This window comes from Canis aureus, chromosome 34 (assembly GCF_053574225.1).
Source record: "Canis aureus isolate CA01 chromosome 34, VMU_Caureus_v.1.0, whole genome shotgun sequence".
Taxonomy (NCBI): Eukaryota; Metazoa; Chordata; class Mammalia; order Carnivora; family Canidae; genus Canis; species Canis aureus.
The window spans coordinates 27,363,861-27,382,807 of NC_135644.1; the positions used below are offsets into that span (position 1 = coordinate 27,363,861).

At 34.4% G+C, this 18,947-nt stretch overlaps 1 protein-coding gene and 1 long non-coding RNA gene across 11 annotated transcripts in view; one reads left to right on the top strand and one right to left on the bottom strand.

Annotated features, from left to right (window-relative positions):
* The window catches only part of ACVR1C (activin A receptor type 1C), a 79,615-nt gene extending 70,040 nt beyond the window's left edge, over positions 1-9,575 (top strand). For all 4 annotated transcript variants that reach the window (XM_077883402.1, XM_077883405.1, XM_077883404.1 and 1 more), the window contains one exon: positions 2,430-9,575. In XM_077883402.1, coding sequence (XP_077739528.1) covers positions 2,430-2,555 — 126 coding nt within the window. In that variant the 3' untranslated portion in view covers positions 2,556-9,575. The remainder of the gene's footprint in view (positions 1-2,429) is intronic.
* LOC144304816 (uncharacterized) overlaps positions 1-18,947 on the bottom strand; it is a 60,569-nt gene that overhangs the window by 12,542 nt on the left and 29,080 nt on the right. For 2 of the 7 annotated variants that reach the window (XR_013371782.1, XR_013371781.1), the window contains exons 3-4: positions 11,797-11,828; positions 10,620-10,693 (exon numbers count right to left, since the gene is read on the bottom strand). The exons of 2 other annotated variants lie outside the window; for them this stretch is intronic. This is a non-coding gene — a long non-coding RNA (uncharacterized LOC144304816). The remainder of the gene's footprint in view (positions 1-10,619; positions 10,694-11,796; positions 11,829-18,947) is intronic. 3 more of the 7 variants (XR_013371784.1, XR_013371783.1, XR_013371786.1) reach the window with 2 other exon arrangements.

An 18,947-nucleotide genomic window follows, 5' to 3' on the forward strand; every position in this document is an offset into this window, starting at 1 on the left:
TTAGACCTTTTATGTTTTTTTTCTTTTTTTTTTGTCTCTTATTCTTCTCTATTTTCCATATTTGTGTCTTTGTATAGTATCTCTCATATTTATCTTCCAGTTCACTAATTTTGTCTTCAAATGTGTCTTATCTGCCATTTATCTCATCCATTTAGTTTTTTATTTTAATATTTTTCATGTCAAGAAAGTTTTCCTTCAGTCAGAAAAAGATGGGAATTTATTGGTTTTTGTTTGTTTGTTTTTTATTTAAGTGTAGTTGAGACACATTAGTTTTAGGTATACAACACTGACAACTCAATACATTATACTGTGCTCACCACAGTGTAGCTACCATCTGTCAGCATATGATGTTATTATGATACCATTAACCGTATTCCCTATGCTGTACCTTTCATCCCCGTGACTTACTCATTCCATAACTGAAAGCCTGTACCTTCCACTACCCTTCATCCATTTTGCCCATACTTCCTATTCCCTCTCCACTGACAACCGTCAGTTTGTTCTCTGTATATATATATGGTCAGTTTCTGCTTTTTTTTAATTTATTCATTTGTCTTGTTTTTTAGGTTCCACATATAAGTAAAATCATGTTATATTTGTCTCTCTGTCTGATTTATTTTACTTAGCATAATACCTTCTAGGTCCATCCATGTTGTTGCAAATGGCAAGATCTCATTCCCTTTTCATGGCCAAATAATATTCTACTGTGTATCTATAGCCACATCTTCTTTATCTACTCATCTACTGATGGACATTTAGGTTGCTTCCATATCATGGCTATTGTAAATAATGCAGCAATAAACATAGGAGTGCATATATCTTTTTGAATTAGTGGGGTTTTTTTGAAGGGGGCAAATACTTAGTAGTAGAATTATTGGATCATATGCTATTTCTATTTTCAAGTTTTTAAGGACCTTCCCCACTGTTCTTCACAGGGGCTGCACCAGTTTCCATTCCACCAACAGTGCACAAAGGTTTCTTTTTCTCCACATCCTCACCAACACTTGATATTTCTTTCTTTTTTGATTCTAGTCATTCCAACAGGTAGGAGGTGCTATGTTATTGTGGTTTTGTTTTGCATTTACCTGATGAGTAGAGATGTTGAGCATCTTTTCATGTCTGTAGGCCATTTGTATGTCTTCTATGGAAAAAAATATCTATTCAGGTCCTCCGTCTATTTTTTAATCATACTATTTGTTTTTTGTGTGTATTGAGTGGTACAAGTTCTTTATATATTTTGGATATTACTCCTTATCAGATATATATTTTGTGAATATCTTGTCTTATTCCATAGGTTGGCTTTTCATTTTGTTGATGGTTTTCTTCTCTGTGGAAAAGCATTTAATTTTGTTTTAGTCCCAAAAGTTTATTTTTGCACTTTTTTCCCCTGAGGAGTTGTCAAGATGTTTTATTCATACTTTTTCTTAAAAAAAAAAAAAAACTCTTTTTAACTTATCTTTTTAATTTCCTCTTTGCTTTTTAAATATTTATTTTTATGTATTTTATACACTTAATTCTAGCATATAATGTTTTGATGGTTTGATTTTACTTTTCGTTGTTTCAATTGATTCCAGCTTATGATACTTTATTTTCCCTTGTGCTCATGAATTTTTGTCTTGAGCTTAGGATTACTGTAACATTTTAAGACCTGGGCTTGGTTTTTTCCTTCCCAAAAGTCAAGATTTAGATAATTTTCTTTACAAAACTCCTGGTAAGAATGATTCATCCTTATATTAAGGACTTTTTTGGAAACATCTTGACTTGACACCCTCTGTGTGCTTTGGGCTGTGTTTCCTATCTTTCACAAGTGGTTCATCAATTCTGAAATTCTAGGCTTTGAGATCAGCAAATGTCACCAGAGTGGCCACTTACTTCAGTGATTTCTTATAGCTCTCTGGATTCATGCATTCTTCTTGTTTTCCCCTCTGAGTATTTATCTTATTTATTTAGCAGTTCACTTGTACTTTTTTTTAATTCAGAATTTTTGATATTTACATTTAAATCATTATTTTGTTATGGCATAATTTAAATATATTAAAATGCATAAATCTTAGTATATGGCTTGATGAATTAAAAAAAAAAAGAAGTATACACATACGTACTCACCATCCAGATCAGTATAGAGGAATTTACAACTCATCCCATATCCCTTTTTGTCTTTCATGCCCCTTCTCAGATTTTAAAAGATAGCTACTCTACCATATTCTCAGAAAATTCCCAGATTGAATTTTCATTTAAAAGAGTCTGTATAAGGTTAATGTGTATGTTTCCACTTTTTTAAAAAAGAGGTTTGGTCCTGATCTAATACTGTTTTAGGTTTACTGTTTCTTCACCAGAGCTTAGCATCAATTCCTGGGCTTGTGGTTATGCTTCTCTTGTACTGTGTTTGTGTGACTAGCTAAAATGTTTAATATTTTTCTCTCTTAAAGGCACTCCGAGTCATGGGGAGAATAATGAGAGAGTGTTGGTATGCCAATGGGGCAGCCCGCCTAACGGCCCTTCGTATTAAGAAGACGATCTCTCAACTTTGTGTCAAAGAAGACTGCAAAGCCTAATGATGATAATTGTGTTAAAAAGAAATCTCTCACAGCTCTTTTTTTCTCATTTTCCCTCTTTCTGTGAATGTATTTCTCCTTTCTGTTGTTGTTGTTCTACCTCAAATATAATGCAGTACAGTATTTAAGAGCCCAGAGGCAACATGGAAAAAATAACTCTAAAGTCAAGCACGGGCCAGAATTGACTTCATCTCCATGTTGTCTTTAATTTTATTTTGAAAAGCAGCACGTCAATTCATCTTTTTATTTAATATGAAAGATATTACAAAAATGTAAAATAAGCTAGACAAAAATAATACAAGTCATTAAGGTTTTATTTTACTTGAATCAAGAGCACATGAATGAAGAAAAAGAAATGTAAAAGCATTTTTTTGAGATGAAAACATATTCATTAAAAATGTGAACTAGAACATGTTATATCTCAGCAGAATTTTAGATTGCATAATCTGTGGTTTTCTTTTTCTTTATTTTAATTAAGAAGGATCTTTGAAAAAACTACATATTTCTCTGAACTCTAGTGTCTAAAACATTTGAAAGGGGAGGTGTTCAGTTGACAGATGGAAGTGAGGTCAAAGTAGCCAGAAACTGCCTCCCCTCTTCCTGCTGCCCTGCTCTTCATAAATCGACTACCACAGCAGCCCCTGAAGCAGTATGAAAGCCATACAGTTGTTACTCTCTCTCATTTACAAATGAGATATCTGACAGCTTGAGACATTGAGAAATCCCGAAAGTCACATAGTTAGTGGTGGAGCTGGCACTAGGTCCAAATCTTGTGATAATCCACACTGTAGACTTAGCTAGCTTCCTACTTTCCCTTTAATTCCCCTACAGTACTTTTCTGCCTATGCAGAAACAAGTCTTTCGTGATGGTATTTGTGATTTAGTCAAACAGAAGACAAATTGGGTCATTCTGCACAGTCATAATGGACCTGCGTGAATTCTGAGGACAATATCCATTGACATTTTCCTCATAGAAATTTCATAGTCTGCCTATTTGTTAGATAAACAAAATATTTTCTGAATTCTTCCAGAGATTAATCAGGCATAAAGACTCATTGTTAGAAGAGATCTTTAAGACTTTTTTCAGAGGTCCCCACTACTTTTGTACATACACACTTAGAAAGAATAGGAGGAGGAGGAAAGTAGGAAATATTCTGAGAAAAAATATGAAAACTCTTTCAGTAACTAGAAGTAGTTATTTCCCTCCTCTTTCAAAATGAGCAAGTAGAGGCAAAAGAAGGCTCCTGACACTTTAGCCTTTATTCTACTTTCTGTGGGGACAGAAGTGATGAATTCTGAATAATACATGGAACATTGAATATTTCATTCAAATCTATAATTCTGCTTTGGTAAAGGAGATTTAACATGGTATCTTTTGTTGTTCTAAAACATTATTTCCTAAGCTCTGTTCCTTAGTACATTCTTCTGTTGAGATGTTCCAAGACTGAAAGCGTTCTTTGATAGATTCTTAGAAAGTGATAGTACACATTAGCATATCATGTGCTTTGAGGAATCTAGCAGTAAAGAAATGTTACTTGAATATCTTTGAATTAAATTTCCCAAGTTATTTGACCATAGAACTTTTTTATGAAGAGAGGGGAAACCTTTTTACTATCCCACATTTTAGTGTTCTACACACCATAACTTGAGTAACAGTGTTTGAAAGGATATATCTATGTATTTTCATGCAGAGCACAATCTAGTGATTATAGTTCATTTTGCCATGGGATCTGTTACTGAATCCATCTTCATTTGACTGGGATGAGATATCGAAGGCAAATATCTGACAGCTGTGGTACTCTCACTCATGCAGTTATCCATTCATTAAATAAGATAGGGGACCCCATTTCTTCATTGCCACAGTATTGGGGCCAATAGAGAAAAGATGGATGGGATCTGCCCTCAGGGATTTTAAAGACTAATTTGGAAATGGGAACAGGGATGTAGGTGTCAGGTTGGCGGAAGGAAATAAATACAAAGTAGGAAGTACAAAGTAGGAAGTCTTGAGTTCCCTACAACAGTGGGTTCCAGAAATTATTTTCAATTTGCAAAACATTTAGAAAGTGTCTTTATTTGGCTATTGCAGACAATCCAAATTATGTAATCAGTTTTTTAAATTGCGTATATGAAGGGATTTTAAAAAGAACTTACGTGAAGGAGTAATCTTGCTTGTGCTTAATACCTTGATTTCTCATAGATTGTTTTTGAATATATGAGAATAAAATTATTTATTTACTGTGGTTGTACTATAGTTATATGGTTGTTCAAATAAACGAGAATAGTATTTTCTGTTTTATTCACTTGTGTTGGGTGAATATACTCATTTAATTTCTGAGAGAATGTTTTAACATCTCCATTTTCCTTGATACTATGTTTTATAATTTATTTGGGTGTGTCCAAATAGAACTCCATATTTTTATTGGTTCAGCTTCTACTCTAGAGAAATCTGTACATTTTGAGATGTTTTTTTCTTGGTTTTGTCTTAGTTTACTATAGCTTCTGACTGACTAGTCTTACATCTTAATTACCAAACACACTTCTTAAGAAATAGTTTAACAAAAATGGTAAAAAAAAAAAAAAAATTAAAAGCTCTAATTTTCCTTAATCCTCTACATGATTACAAATGGAAAATGCTCACTTAAAAAAGCAGGATAAAGTTTAGAGCATAAAACAAATTTATTGTATATACCTAGGCTGTTAAAGTATGTATTATTTGTTTTTGATGGGGTGTCATCGTATAATATTTATTTCTTTTGAATTGTGTTATAAGAAAAAAAATATTCTTCTTAGGCTCAATGTGTCAGTGTTCTTTGCTCCTTTCAAATATTTTGACTTTGAGTATAATATGAACCTTGGGAAAATGCTATTTATGAAATGTTGGTACTGTATAAAGTGGTGATGGGGTTTCTATGCAGCATCACTTCCTTAAAATAAGGGAAACATTATTTGTTGTCAATATTAAGCATGAACTTGTTGCCTTTAAGCTACGCATTTAAGTGTGTAATTGTACAGATTCTGTTGTGTGCTTTCTTCTATGTCTAAAATATTTGGCATGTCACATCTAGAATTCTTAATTTATGTTCTGACTTGAAAGTTAAGTGAAACATGACTGTGTCGTGCACTATTTTAGGCATAGCACTTGCTTTTCATCTTTATACTTTCAATTAACTTTGCATTTTAAATTTCCATGATTGTATGAAAATAGTAACCTGGTTGCAGTGTCTGAAGACTTCAAAATCAGCTTTTATTTTAAAATGAAGATCTACGATAGATTCATTAGGTTATGAGTTCCATAAGAATTTATTATTCTTAATACTTCTACTATAGTAGAATTATTAAACAAAACTACTGTGATGGAATTTTGCCACCATGTGACTTACTGGGGCAGAGAAAACTCAGGGCTGTCTTAGAGTTTACGCAAAAATACCAGGGAACCTGCTGAGCAAGTTATCTGAAAGCAGGGAGCCCACGTTTGCCATTACATGAAATTCAACTTAAAATTGCTTAGGAGGGGATATGTTTTGATTATTTATTTAAAATAAATATGGAGATTTTTTTTTGTTTTAATAAATTCATTTAAAGTTTGGACATTTTATTTCCCATCAGGAAATTGAGAAAGTAACAGTAGCAAATGAGTCAAGTTGATGGCGCTCAATGCCTTCAATAAGCATCCCTCTAAATAAATTTACAAATACAGCATTTTAGGTTACTTGGAAATATTTAAGAATTCATATCTTAAAATGGTGTCATGGTTTTTGAAGATATTTTAAATATCCTCTCCATGTGAAACGTGTCCCTTCTATGTTTGACGCTGTTCTGTATTGGCTCGCTCCCTAAGGTAATGCCTACAGGGACTTTATGCACTATTTAGTGAACACAGTCATCCCTTTGCTTCTGGTGGCTTCTTCTAAACAGAAGGAAAAAATGTTGGTTGGAATACAAAAGTTTCGTTAAAAATGTTAATATTAAATAGAATTTCCATAATAGGCAGCTTTTCAAAGTGTTTCAATGCAAATTTTCCAATATTTGACACTCCCTTTTCTCTCTAGCTTTGCTTTTATGTTTATTTTTTCGCCTCCTTTTAAAAAATTCCCTACTGTCTTCCAAAATTATATTTAGTCCCAATTGTAAAAAGCAACTATATTATTTAACTTAATCTAATATTTTGCCTTCCAATGAAAAAGAATTCCTTGGTTGTCCTAAGTTATTTAATATGTGTCACAGACAATAACAAAAACCAGAACTCGGAAATTGTTAAGGATGTAAGAGATTTTATAATTCAACTCCCAAATCGTATAGATGGTGAAACCAAGGATCAAAGATTAAAGTCACTCATTATTAGCAAAAATGATGACACCCACCACAGGGCTCTACCACATTTGCTAATTAAAAAATAATTAGCATGCATTGAGACCTACCTGGAATGTATACTGATAGAATGCACCGTTTAATGGTGTTGATCAAATCTCACTTCTCTTTTTTTTTTTTTTTTCTGCTAAAATAATTTGCTCACTCATGGTGGAGTCAGTGAGAAAAACTACAACAGACCAGGGAAAAGTCGTAAAATAGTTGTCATGTTAGGTAGGCAACCACTAAAGTGCTGAATGAAATTTAGGAATTGTGAGAATGTAGAATTTCTTTGTGCAAGTGGCAAGTAATGATGAGACACCTCATGCCTCTTGTTCCTCCTTTCTGTAAGGATTGTTCTTTTTATGCCTGAGAATGGGAGCGAGAGATGATAGGTAGTTGAATCTCAGACCATGGCTAGTAGCATATTGTCTTCTCTCGTCTCAGTTTCTCATTACCTTATGTTCTGCTTTTCTTCTGTAATTCCTGTTCTTTTAGTCTTCTAGCCCATGTTCAGGTTGCTCCACACTGAACTTCCTGGCAAGATTTTAGTTTGCCATGCCCACATGTGAGAGGTCTTGTCTCCTGCCTTTTCCAGTGATTTTTCATTTGGCACAATGAAAAGAGTATTTCTTAAAGGCAGAGAAGATTTTCTTTTACATTTTAAAAAGACTACCAGTTAGTTACATTCTAGCTTTTAGCTAACATGTAAGGAATGTCTACTTTTGCCTTAATGCCAAATTCTTCTTCAGAGATGATGACTTGGACAGAGAATGTGAAATCCAAGTCTCATAATGTGATTGCTAAATTTATTTCTGCTGTTTCATACAATTGCTTTGTTTTGCATCGGCCATCTTTTAGAATTAAGCTGTTATGGCATATGGTTTGTAACATAAGATTGTATTGAAATTAAGTAATAGTTCCCATTTTTAAAATCCCTCTGTTAAGAACTTCCAGGGTACTTCTTAATTCAGTTGTAGATTAACACAACATTTGGGAGAATATGCACACTGTCTCATTCTAGATTTTAATATATTCAGATAGGACTATATTTTCTCATCACTGGTCCATGTTATTGTACAAGAAGAATTTCTCTGCAGATCTAACGGTTTTAATATCTTTACACTGGGGCACGTGAACCTGAATGTTAATAGAGCCACAGAGCCCGAATGTATTAGGAAATGAGCTTTATATTGAGTGTCACCAGATCCAGCTGGGTATATTGTACTTTACACAAGTACTCTCCCCTGAGGGGCAGATAGGAGCTGAAATCTAACCCGCAATTGGCTCCTCCAATTCAAATATTTTTATATTTTTCAGAAATGCACCTTATGTGCAGAAAAAGGGTCCTGCTTGTACAACCTCAGAAAATGAGAATTAAACTTTCAAAATGCTTCTTGACATCTGCAAATTGACTAGAGAACTTTGGTGGGAAATTCTTTAGATCTTCATCCTAGCATTTCCAAGACAGGAAAAAGAGATTGTGTGTTTATTCTGTCGATTTAATTTTTCAGCCCCGACAATCTGCAGCAAGACACATGGGCCCACATTTAATATCTCCGTTGAGTGGTCTTTACATGTGTAAGCCTGTTCATCGGCTTTGCCTGTAAAGAGGCAACTACATGCCTACATTCTAACTAATGCAAGGATAAGATGAGATTTACTAGTATCTCCATTTCCTTAAATAGGCTGAAGACAAGTAATTAAATACTTTCCAGAAGTCTAACTCTTTTTTCTATTTATATAAAGGATGTCTGACCCAAAATATTAACTTCTAGTTTCCACAATGACTAGTGTCAAGCTCTTGTACTCATCTGAACCTAGACTGGAGAAAATTATTCAAACTTAATCTGTATTTCAGGTTTTAAAATGTCCTAAATCAGAAAATTAGATTCATATCTCAAAAAAAATTTTTGGATTGACTTTCAAAGTACTAATATTAATTATACTTTTCTTTTGGTAGTGTGACTTTTCTTATACCTAAGAACATATTACAAATGTCAAAACCACTGCATTTTGACATCGCAAAACATGCCTTGAACTCTTGAACTACTGTGAAAAGAATCACTGGTGTAAAGACTTATTGTAAGCTGGCTGATATTCATAGGTATGTAGCAAGATATTACTCTTGAACGGGCAGGCTCAAATGAATGTATATAAAGAATATGAAGAAATAAACTAGGTTTTAAATAAGAACTGGGCAATAAATAGTATAAAAAAATGCAGATGGCAATTTCTGTAGTTACAATTTTAATTGTTGAAACTGAAAAGAATTCCAAATTCCAAAGAGAAATGAATGATACTCAGATGTTTCATTAACTTCTAGTCTATGGAAATATGCATTTTGTAGTAACACGTATACTTATTTTCTTTAGAAATAATAGTATTTTAAAATTTAGTAAGAACTCAGTGATAGCCTTCATACCAAAATGTTTAACTTTACCAACAGCAAGTCAGAAAAGTATTTATTTTAAAGCTTTTTAAATATTATTGCATAACTTTCAGCTGCCTCCAATGTAAAGACTTATCAGCCTAAATGTTATATTTTTATGTATGCATTTCTGAAAATGTATTGTTTTGTAAAGTGGCCAAGTTAATAAATCAATCACTCCTTGCACTTGTTTCTGTGAAGCATATAGAGCTCTATTTTAAATAAAAAGAAAATGTGTCCTATTTCAGTTTTTATGTTCTATTATTTTAAAATTGTCTTTATATTTGCATGCAGTAAATAGGAGGGTTTTGTAACTTCAAATGTTGGCTCCAATGGGTACTGGATTTTTCTTCCTTCTTCCTGGAAAAGACACTTGCTTCTTCAATAGGCATTTATTTCTCTATGTGAAACTTACAATAGTCTGTCTTGTTTTTCCTGTAGAGTAACCATTCCTTGTATTTATTGAAGGATGTATTGAAAGATTTCTGGGTAGGCCTGCTCTCAGGCCAAAAATTGCTTCCTTCACTTTTAAATAAAATCCTGAACACTCACATGGTCTACAACCACCTCCAGGGTATGGGGCCTGACAACTTCTGTGCCTTCATTTCTGGTATCCCCCCACCTCCAGCCCCAACTGTTCTCCAGACTGAGCTTCTTGGTGCTCCTTGAACTTGCAGGACAGTTGCCTGTCCCCAGGGGATTGTTCTATTCCCTCTGCCTGGACCATCCTTCCTGCAGGTAGTCGGGTGGTGTAGGTCTCTGTCAAATACTATCACAACAAATGGTGTTTTGGGGCCGTTCTTTCTAGAGTAGCGCCCTTTATTATTCACTGTCCACTTAACCTGTTTTGTTTTTCTTTATTGTACTTTGCATTAACTGGCATTATACTGTATCATAGACCTTGAACAGTAGAATTAGGGATCTTTTCACGTAAGTTTGAAGATGTCATTTTAAAACATGAAGAATAATGTGTTGTGCACAGTGAGAAATCATCTGTGGGACTCATCACCCACCCATCCCCTCCCTCATGTCTGTAATAAACCCAGTCAAGAAGAGTTTATCCAAATTCATAGTGGCTGCTGCAAAATGACATGATGGGAAAAATAGGTTGTGTGGTTTGTACTTTCAACCCTATGAAGCCGGTTGTTTTCTGGGACTCAGCATAGACACGCAGAATACTGCATTGGTTTTACTGTTGGTGTGGGTTTTCGGTCCCTTTACTTCATTTTTTTCACGTTGAGGGCAGTTTTATTCACGTATCCTCATTGCATTAAGTAGGTACTAACCAGGTTCACACTTGAATATTCTCCCCAACAATCATTAAGTCAGGTTCTCATTTGGCTTCATGATTAGCTTCTTCCTGGAATTGTGGAGAAAAGCAAACTATTTGTCTTATGTCAGTCTAGATTGTGAAACTCCTGCCTGAAATAAGACAAATGATTTTGTTTCAGCAGGCCTGGTAGTAGCGGGTTTTTTCAGTTATGACTTTGCAATAGCCTCTCAGCATTTTTATTTTTTAACACCAATGTGTGCAAAGTGGATGAACATTCACAATGATGAAATAATTTACCTAATGAGTGAACTTAAAAGTGGGTAGTCACCTCTTTTTCGCTTAGGATAGATTCCATGACATTGGGGGATAACTAAATCCAGGCTGTTTTATGGGATGTTCTACAGGTGCAATTTTAAAGAAATGCTCTATGACTTTGAGCCTTGTTGTGGTTAAAGAGAGTATTTGAACTTTGAATAGTTTCTTTAAAATCTGTTTAATGACAAAAACTTTTATATAGAAACAAAAACTTTTCTATAGAGAAATTCTTTATTATTGTTGTTGTTAATGCTGTATGTAACAAAATTGTAATTACCATCAATCCCTTCCGTACTTAAAATAGATTCAAATTCTTTCCCTCTCAAATATTAATCCTTATCAACTAAATAGAAAATAAAGATAAAAATAAATCTTTATCAAACGTTGCTGCAAAGTGCATAGTATCATAACAGTTATTGCAGATGCTACTAAGAAAACAATAAGCTCCTGCATTTCAGAAAATAATCTGTTGAAAGAACATGAGGCGTGCACACAAACGGCCTGTCTAACCTTAGAAGCTAGTATCAGAAGAGATGTCATAAGGAAGAAAGTTATTGAGGCCGAGTGTGGATACAGATATAAATGATAGCAAAGAGTTGAATGAGGCATGAGGTTAAGTTGGAATATTCAAGAAAATTAAGGAGTTGATGCTATAGGATGGGAAAGACTTGGGTAAGTGGGACAGACAGAGAGGTCCCTGGTAGGAAAACTGTCTGAAACAAAGACAGGAATGCTCAAGGCACTGAGCAATCTACAGGAGTAGAAAGGAGGGTTTTTTATAAATTCAGATTACAGCATTTAAGCTTGATCCTGCCTTTGAGGGAGACTGAAGGTCTTAAAGCAGCAATGATAATAGGACTTTGGGACAGGCATACCTTGAAGATCCTCCTAGCTCAACTTCAGACCACTGCAATAAAGCAAATAAATACCACAATAAAATGAGTCAAATGAATTTTTTGGTTTCCTAGTACATATACAAGTTATGTTTACACTCTACTATTGTCTTTTGAGTGTGCAATAATATTACATCTAAAAAAGCAATGCAAATACCTTAATTAAAAGTGCCTTATTGCTAAAAAGTGCTAGCCATCATCTGAGCTTTCAGCAAGTCTTAGTTTATGACCCCAGATGACCATAACAAATAAAATAACAATGAAGAACTTTCAGATATTGCAAGAATTATCAAAATGCAGCACAGAGGCACAAAGTGAGCAGATGCTGTCACAGAAATGGCACTCAGGGACTCACTTAACACAGAGTTGCCACAAACCTTGAATTTGCAAAAAGCACAATAGCTGTGAAGTGCAATAAATTGAAGCACAATAAAATGAAGCTACGCCTCACTTTCATAAAGGAATTTTAAAAGTTACCTTCTTAGGAGATATATCAAAGAGACCTGAAGATTCCTCCATTACCTTTCCTCTCTAATTGCTGGATATTTAGAGACAGCAGACAGGTGAAGAATTTTAAGATGAGCTGTACAGTTGGTGTGATGTAGGTGTCTTTATATGGTGCTTTCCCCCCACTTTTTAATGTGTCTTAAAAGCAAAGCAGAATATATTCACAAGGAAGATAAAAAAATTAAAGATTATGAAAGATTTTATCCTTAATAGTTTGGTTTTATTGCAAATATGAATTTTATAACACACACATAGAAACAAGCATTTATAAAGGTCTTCCTCATAATTCCATCTCCACATGAAAAATTTCCAGGTGCCACTGAACTGTGTGCAGTACATTTCAAATATAATCAAATTGGGCTTAGAAATACTAATGGTGATTTCATAGAAGAACCCTTGCTTCAGCAACTTAGGAAATTACACTTGATTTTCTTTTGAGTGTTACTCAATTGTGCTTGAAATTGTTCATTTGAACTCTTCCAAACAAGAAGCAGGTGGTTAAATGTGGGCACTGTTTAACATTTACACAAAACATTCCAAACACAATGCACTTTTGCCCTTTGAATGTCAACCAGCTTTCTTCTCTCCCATAGCCCGTCCTTCCTTAGCCATTTGATTTGACCTCGCTACATCCCTGAAAGGAGAATTGGTTCAAAAGTAGTTACCTGCTAGGAAGCATTAGGCTATTTTTATAATCTTCCTGCTAAAGCTTTTAATGTGGCAACTGCTGGTTACTGAAGCAGTTTAAGATAAAGGAACTGCTGAGTTTGCCTTTTTTTTTTTTTTTTTTTTTTAATAGTAAAACACAAGATGACACAGAGATAGAAGTGAACCAGAACAGGGAAATAGAGCCTAGTTTTCTGCACAGAGCAAAAGCAAGACTGCAAAACACATTTCAATTCTATACTGCAATCAAGATCTTTGCTTTTATATAATACGTGAACTAGTTCATGAAGTGCACTTTTCTCAAAGTCAGCTTTTCCTTTACCAGAAATACATGGGTGATATCATGAACTTCTTACTGAGAATCCATTTGCTACAAAGTACTTAGTAAATACCCCAAATTTACAATCAGGTAGGAAGATGACATTCAGAAACACATAGACTTGGCTATTTATTATTTCTTCTTTCCTTCCTGAAACAAACGTTTGTAGAAGTAGGGTACCATTTCCTGTCCCCATCTCCTTTCTGCCCATCCACTTTCTCTGTCCACCACAGTGGACCTTTTGCTCTCGTTACTCTTCTATCTGCCTTCCCTATGCTTACAAATGGCATCATGTAGCCTAGAGCATCATTAATTTATCACAATCTACCTTTAATACTGTCATATCACTTTATATATAATGTAAGAACTTTACAAAACAGGTTTTCATTTTCTTTCTCTTGTCCTTTGTGGTTCTGTTGTTGTACGATGTCCTTTTATATATGTTATAATTTCACAATATATTGATTTAATTTTTGCTTTAAACTGTGAATTATATGTTAAAAAATTAAATTACATTTAAAATTTTAATTTTTGTTTTTTTAAGATTTTATTTATTTATTTTGAGAGGGGGGAGGGGCAGAGGGAGAGGGGCAAGCAGATTCCCCACTAAGCATGGAGCTGGACACAGGGCTTGATCTCATGACCATGAGATCATGACCTAAGCTGAAACCAAGAGGCAGATGCTTAACTGACTGAGCCACCCAGGTGCCCCAAATTTAAGACTTTTAAATGAAGATTATTTCCCATCATATTTACTATATCTTCATTTTCTTGTGTGTAGATTTGCATTTTATTTATTTTTTTAAATATTTCATTTACTTATTTGAGAGAGAGAGAGAGCACGAGCAGGGGGGAGGGGCAGAGAGAGAGGGACAAGCAAACTCTCCACTGAACGGGGAACCCATTTAGGGGCTTGATCTCAGCACCCTGAGATTATGACCTGAGCTCAAAGGCAGACACCCAACCGACTGAGCCACCCAGGGGCCCCTAGATTTGAGTTTTAATCTGATATTATGTTCTTCAGTCAGAAAATTTTCCTTTAACTTTCCTTGTACAGAATTGAATTTTCTCAGCTTTTGTTAATCTGCAAATACCTTTTTGCAAATATTGTTGAATATTTTCATTGGACATAGAATTCTAAATTAACAGTTTCTTTTTTTGTTTGTGAGTCTCTTTTGTCAGTACTTTAAAGTCATTGTTTCATTATCTCCCCATTTGCATTGTTTTTGATAAGAAAGGCAGCATTAATTCTTGTCTTCTCCTGTGTTGTGGCCTTTTTATACTGTTCTAAGATTTCCTCTCTTCCCCATGTCTTCATGAATCAGATTATGATGGGCCTTGGTGTAGTTCTTTGTTTATATTCTACTTTTGTTTCAGTGGATTTCCTGGATCTGCATGTGTACAGTTTTCATCAAATCTGGAAAATTTCTAATCCCCATAATTTCTTCAGAATGTTTCTACCCCATGAACTGTCTTCTCTTGTAGAGATCTTCAAATACACGCCTGTGAGACATCTTGGAAATGCTCTGTTGGTAACTGAGTTTCTGTTTGTTTTTTCTGCTGCTTTTTTTTCCTCTCTGTGCTCCAAACTTGATTTATTTTGATTACCTGTGACTTCAAGTTCATTACTCCCTTCTTTTGCATTTTCCACTCTCCTGACACACCATCTTGGTGAAATTTTCATTTCAGAAATATTGTATTTTTCACCTTGAGAAGTATCACTTAAATCTTTTTCTTATACTGTATCTCTTCTCATTATTTTCATGTGTACTTTACTTTCTGTACTTTGTATTTTAGTCCTGAAGTGTTTTTATAAAATCTTTGTCTTCCTCTAGGGATGTTTTTTGAATTGTCTTTTCTCTTGTTTATGGATCATATTTTCTTTATTTGCATGTCTAGTAATTTTTAATTAGATTCTGGACATTGTATAGGTTAAATAATTGAGTTTCTAGATTTTATTGTCATTTTTTTCCCCTGGAGATTTGAAGTTTGATTTAGAAGGCATTTAGAATAGTTTTATTCTTTCAAGTCTTGTTTTAATCTTCATTAGGATAGGTCTAGAGTAGCCTAATCCTAGGTCTACTTTAGCCATACGGGAAAAGTGGGACTCTTAGGATTTCAACCACGTGCCCCAGGTTTTGATAAACTCTCTATACTCTGCTGGTCAGAACTCAAACATCTGCTAGCCTGTGTGAACTTGGCAAATTGTCCAGTTCACAGATTCTCAGTATGTGTTCTTTGCCTTGTCTTACGAAAATCCACCTAAGTAGTCTTAGCACTTAACAAAAGATTCAAAGTTCTCTCAGTGCAGACTTTTGAAGCTATTTCTCTGTAAAACTCCCCCTTATTCTGCAAATATGAGTTATCTTAGCCTTCTCAAATGCAGTCTCTGTCTCTACAAATCAGCAAACTGCCACACTTAGCTTGCTTCCTCCTTTCTCACATTCCTCCAAGAAGTGCCTCTGGGAAAAGAACCCAGGCAATAATGGGCGTGCTTGTTTCATGTGTTTCCCTTGTTTTAGGGATTATAATCCTGTATGTCCTATTGTTAAATGTATATATATATATATTATGTATATATATAAACATGTATATTAGATATAAAACCTTACATTTCTATTTCACTCTTATATTGCACATATATTTATTTCAGATATTTAACATTTTAAATTCAATTTAGTTAATATACAGTGCAGTACTGCTTCAGGAGCAGAATCCAGTGATTCTTCACTGACATACAAAACCCAGTACTCATCCCAAGTGCCCTCTTTAATGCCCATCATCTATTTAGCCCATTTTCCCACCCACCTCCCTTAGCAACTCTCAGTTTGTTTTCTAGTTAAGAGTCTCTTATGGTTTGGCTTCCTCTCTGTTTTTATCTTATTTTATTTTTCCTTCCATTCCCCTATGTTCACCTTTTTGTTTCTTAAATTCCACATATGAGTGTAATCATATGGTCTTTGTCTTTCTCTGACTAAGTTATGTCACTTAGCATTATACACTCTAGCTCCAACCACATTGTTGCAAATTACAAGATTTCATTCTTTTTGATCACCAAGTAATATTCCATTATATACATATCATATCTTCTTTATCCATTCTTCAGTTGATGGACATTTGGGCTTTTTCCATAATTTGGCTATTGTTGATGTTGATAGTGCTGCTATAAACATTAGGGTGCATGTGCTCCTTTGAATCAGCATTTTTGTATCTTTGAATAAATACCTAGTAGTGCAATTGCTGAGTCATAGGGTAGTTCTATTTTTAACTTTTTGAGGAACCTTCATACTGTTTTCCAGAGTGGCTGCACCAGTTTGCATTTACACCAAGAGTGGAAAAGTGTTCCCCTTTCTCTGCATCCTTGCCAATACCAGTTGTTTCCTGAGTTGTTAAGTTTAGCCATTCTGAGTGGTGGAAGGTGGTGTGTCCCTGATGATGAGTGATGTTGAGCATCTTTTCATGTGTCTATTAGTCATCTAGATGTCTTCTTTGGAAAAGTGTCTATTCATGTCTTCTGCCCAAAACTTAACTGGATTATTTGTTTTTTGGGCATTGAATTTGATAAGTTCATTATTGATTTTAGATACTAACCCTTCATCATCAGTTATGTCGTTTGCAAATATCTTCTCCCATTCCATCATTGCCTTTAGTTTTGTTATTGTTTCCTTTGCTCTGCAGAAGCTTTTTATCGTAATGAGTTCCCAATGGTTTATTCATTGCTTTTGTTTCCCTTGCCTCTGGAGACATGACTAGTAAGAAGCTGCTGCAGCCAAGGTCAAAGAGGTTGCTGTCTCTAGGATCAGGATGGGGTCCTGTCTTACATTTAAGTGTTTTATCCATTTTGAATTTATTTTTGTGAATGGTGAGAAAGTGGTCTAGTTTCATGTGGCTAGAATGTGGCTGTCCAGTTTTCCCAAGACCATTTGTTGAAAAGACTGTCTTTTTTCCATTGGATAGTCTTCCTTGCTTTGTTGAAGATTAGTTGACCATATAGTTTTGGGTTCATTTCTGGGTTTTCTATTCTGTTCCATTGATCTATGTGTCTGTTTTCGAACCAGTACCATATTATTTTGATTGCAGCTTTTAAATACAGCTTGAAGTCCAGAATTGTGATTCTTCCTGCCTTGCTTTTATTTTCTACATTATTTTGGCTATTTAGATTCTTTTCTGGTTCCATACAAATTTTAGCATTATTTGTTCTAGCTCAGTGAAAGATGCTGGTGTTATTTCGATAGGGACTTCATTAAATATATAGATTGTTTTGGATAGCATAGACATTTTAACAATATTTGTTTTTCCAATCCATGAACATGGACTGATTTTCCATTTTTTGTGCCTTCTTCAATTTCTTTCATAAGTGGTCTATAGTTTTCAGCAGATAGATCTTTATCTCTTTGCTTAGGTTTATTCCTAGGTATCTTATGGGTTTTGGTGCAATTGTAAATGGGATAAATTCTTTCATTTTTCTTTCTTCTGTCTCATTGTTAGTGTATAGAAATGCAGCAGATTTCTGTACATTGATATTATATCCTTTGACTTTGCTGAATTCATGTATCAGTTCTAGCAATTTTTGGGTGGTCTTTCAGGTTTTCTACATAGAGTATCATGTCATCTATAAATAGTGAAAGTTTGACTTCCTCTTTGCTGATTTATTCTTTTTGTTGTCTGATTGCTGAGGCTAGGACTTCCAGTACTATGTTGAACAACAGTGATGAGAGTGGACATCTCTGTCCTCCCTCTTAGGAGAAAAGCTTTCAATTTTCTCCCATTGAGGATGTTACTAGCTATAGGTCTTTCATATATGGCTTTTATGATATTGAGGTATGTTCCTTCTATCCCTACTTTCTTGAGGGTTTTTATCAAGAAAGGATATTCTATTTTGTCAAATGCTTTTTCTGCATCTATTAAGAGGATCATATGGTTCTTATCTTTTCTTTTATTCATGTGGTATATCATATTGATTGATTTGTGAATACCGAACCACCCATGCAACCCAGGAATAAATCCCACTTGATCATGGTGAATAATTCTTTTAATGTACTGATGGATTTGATTAGCTAGTATCTTGTTGAAAATTTTTTGCATTTATGTTCAACAGGGATATTGGTCTATAACTCTCCTTTTTAGTGGAGTCTTTGTCTGGCTTTGGATTAAAGGTGATGCTGGCCTCCCAGAATGAGTTTGGAAGTTTTCCTCCCATTTCTATTGCTTGGAACAGTTTCAGAGTAACAGGTATTAATTATTCTTTAAATGTTTGGTAGAATTCCTGTGGGAAGCCATCTAGCCCTGGACTTTTGTTTGTTGGAAAATTTTTGATTAGTAATTCTATTTCTTTGCTGGTTATGGGTTTGTTCAGGTTTTCTATTTTTTTCCTGTTTCAGTTGATATAGTTTATATGCTTCTAAGAACTTACCCATTTCTTCCAGATTGCCCAATTTATTGGCATGCAACTGCTTATTATAGTCTCTTATAATTGTATTTCTTCAGTGTTGGTTGTAATCTCTCCTCTTACATTCATAATTTTTATTTATTTGGGTCCTTTCTCTTTTCTTTTTTGATAAGTCTGGCTAGGAGTTTATAAATTTTGTTAATTCTTTCAAAGAACCAGCTCCTAGTTTCTTTGATCTGTTCTACCCTTGAT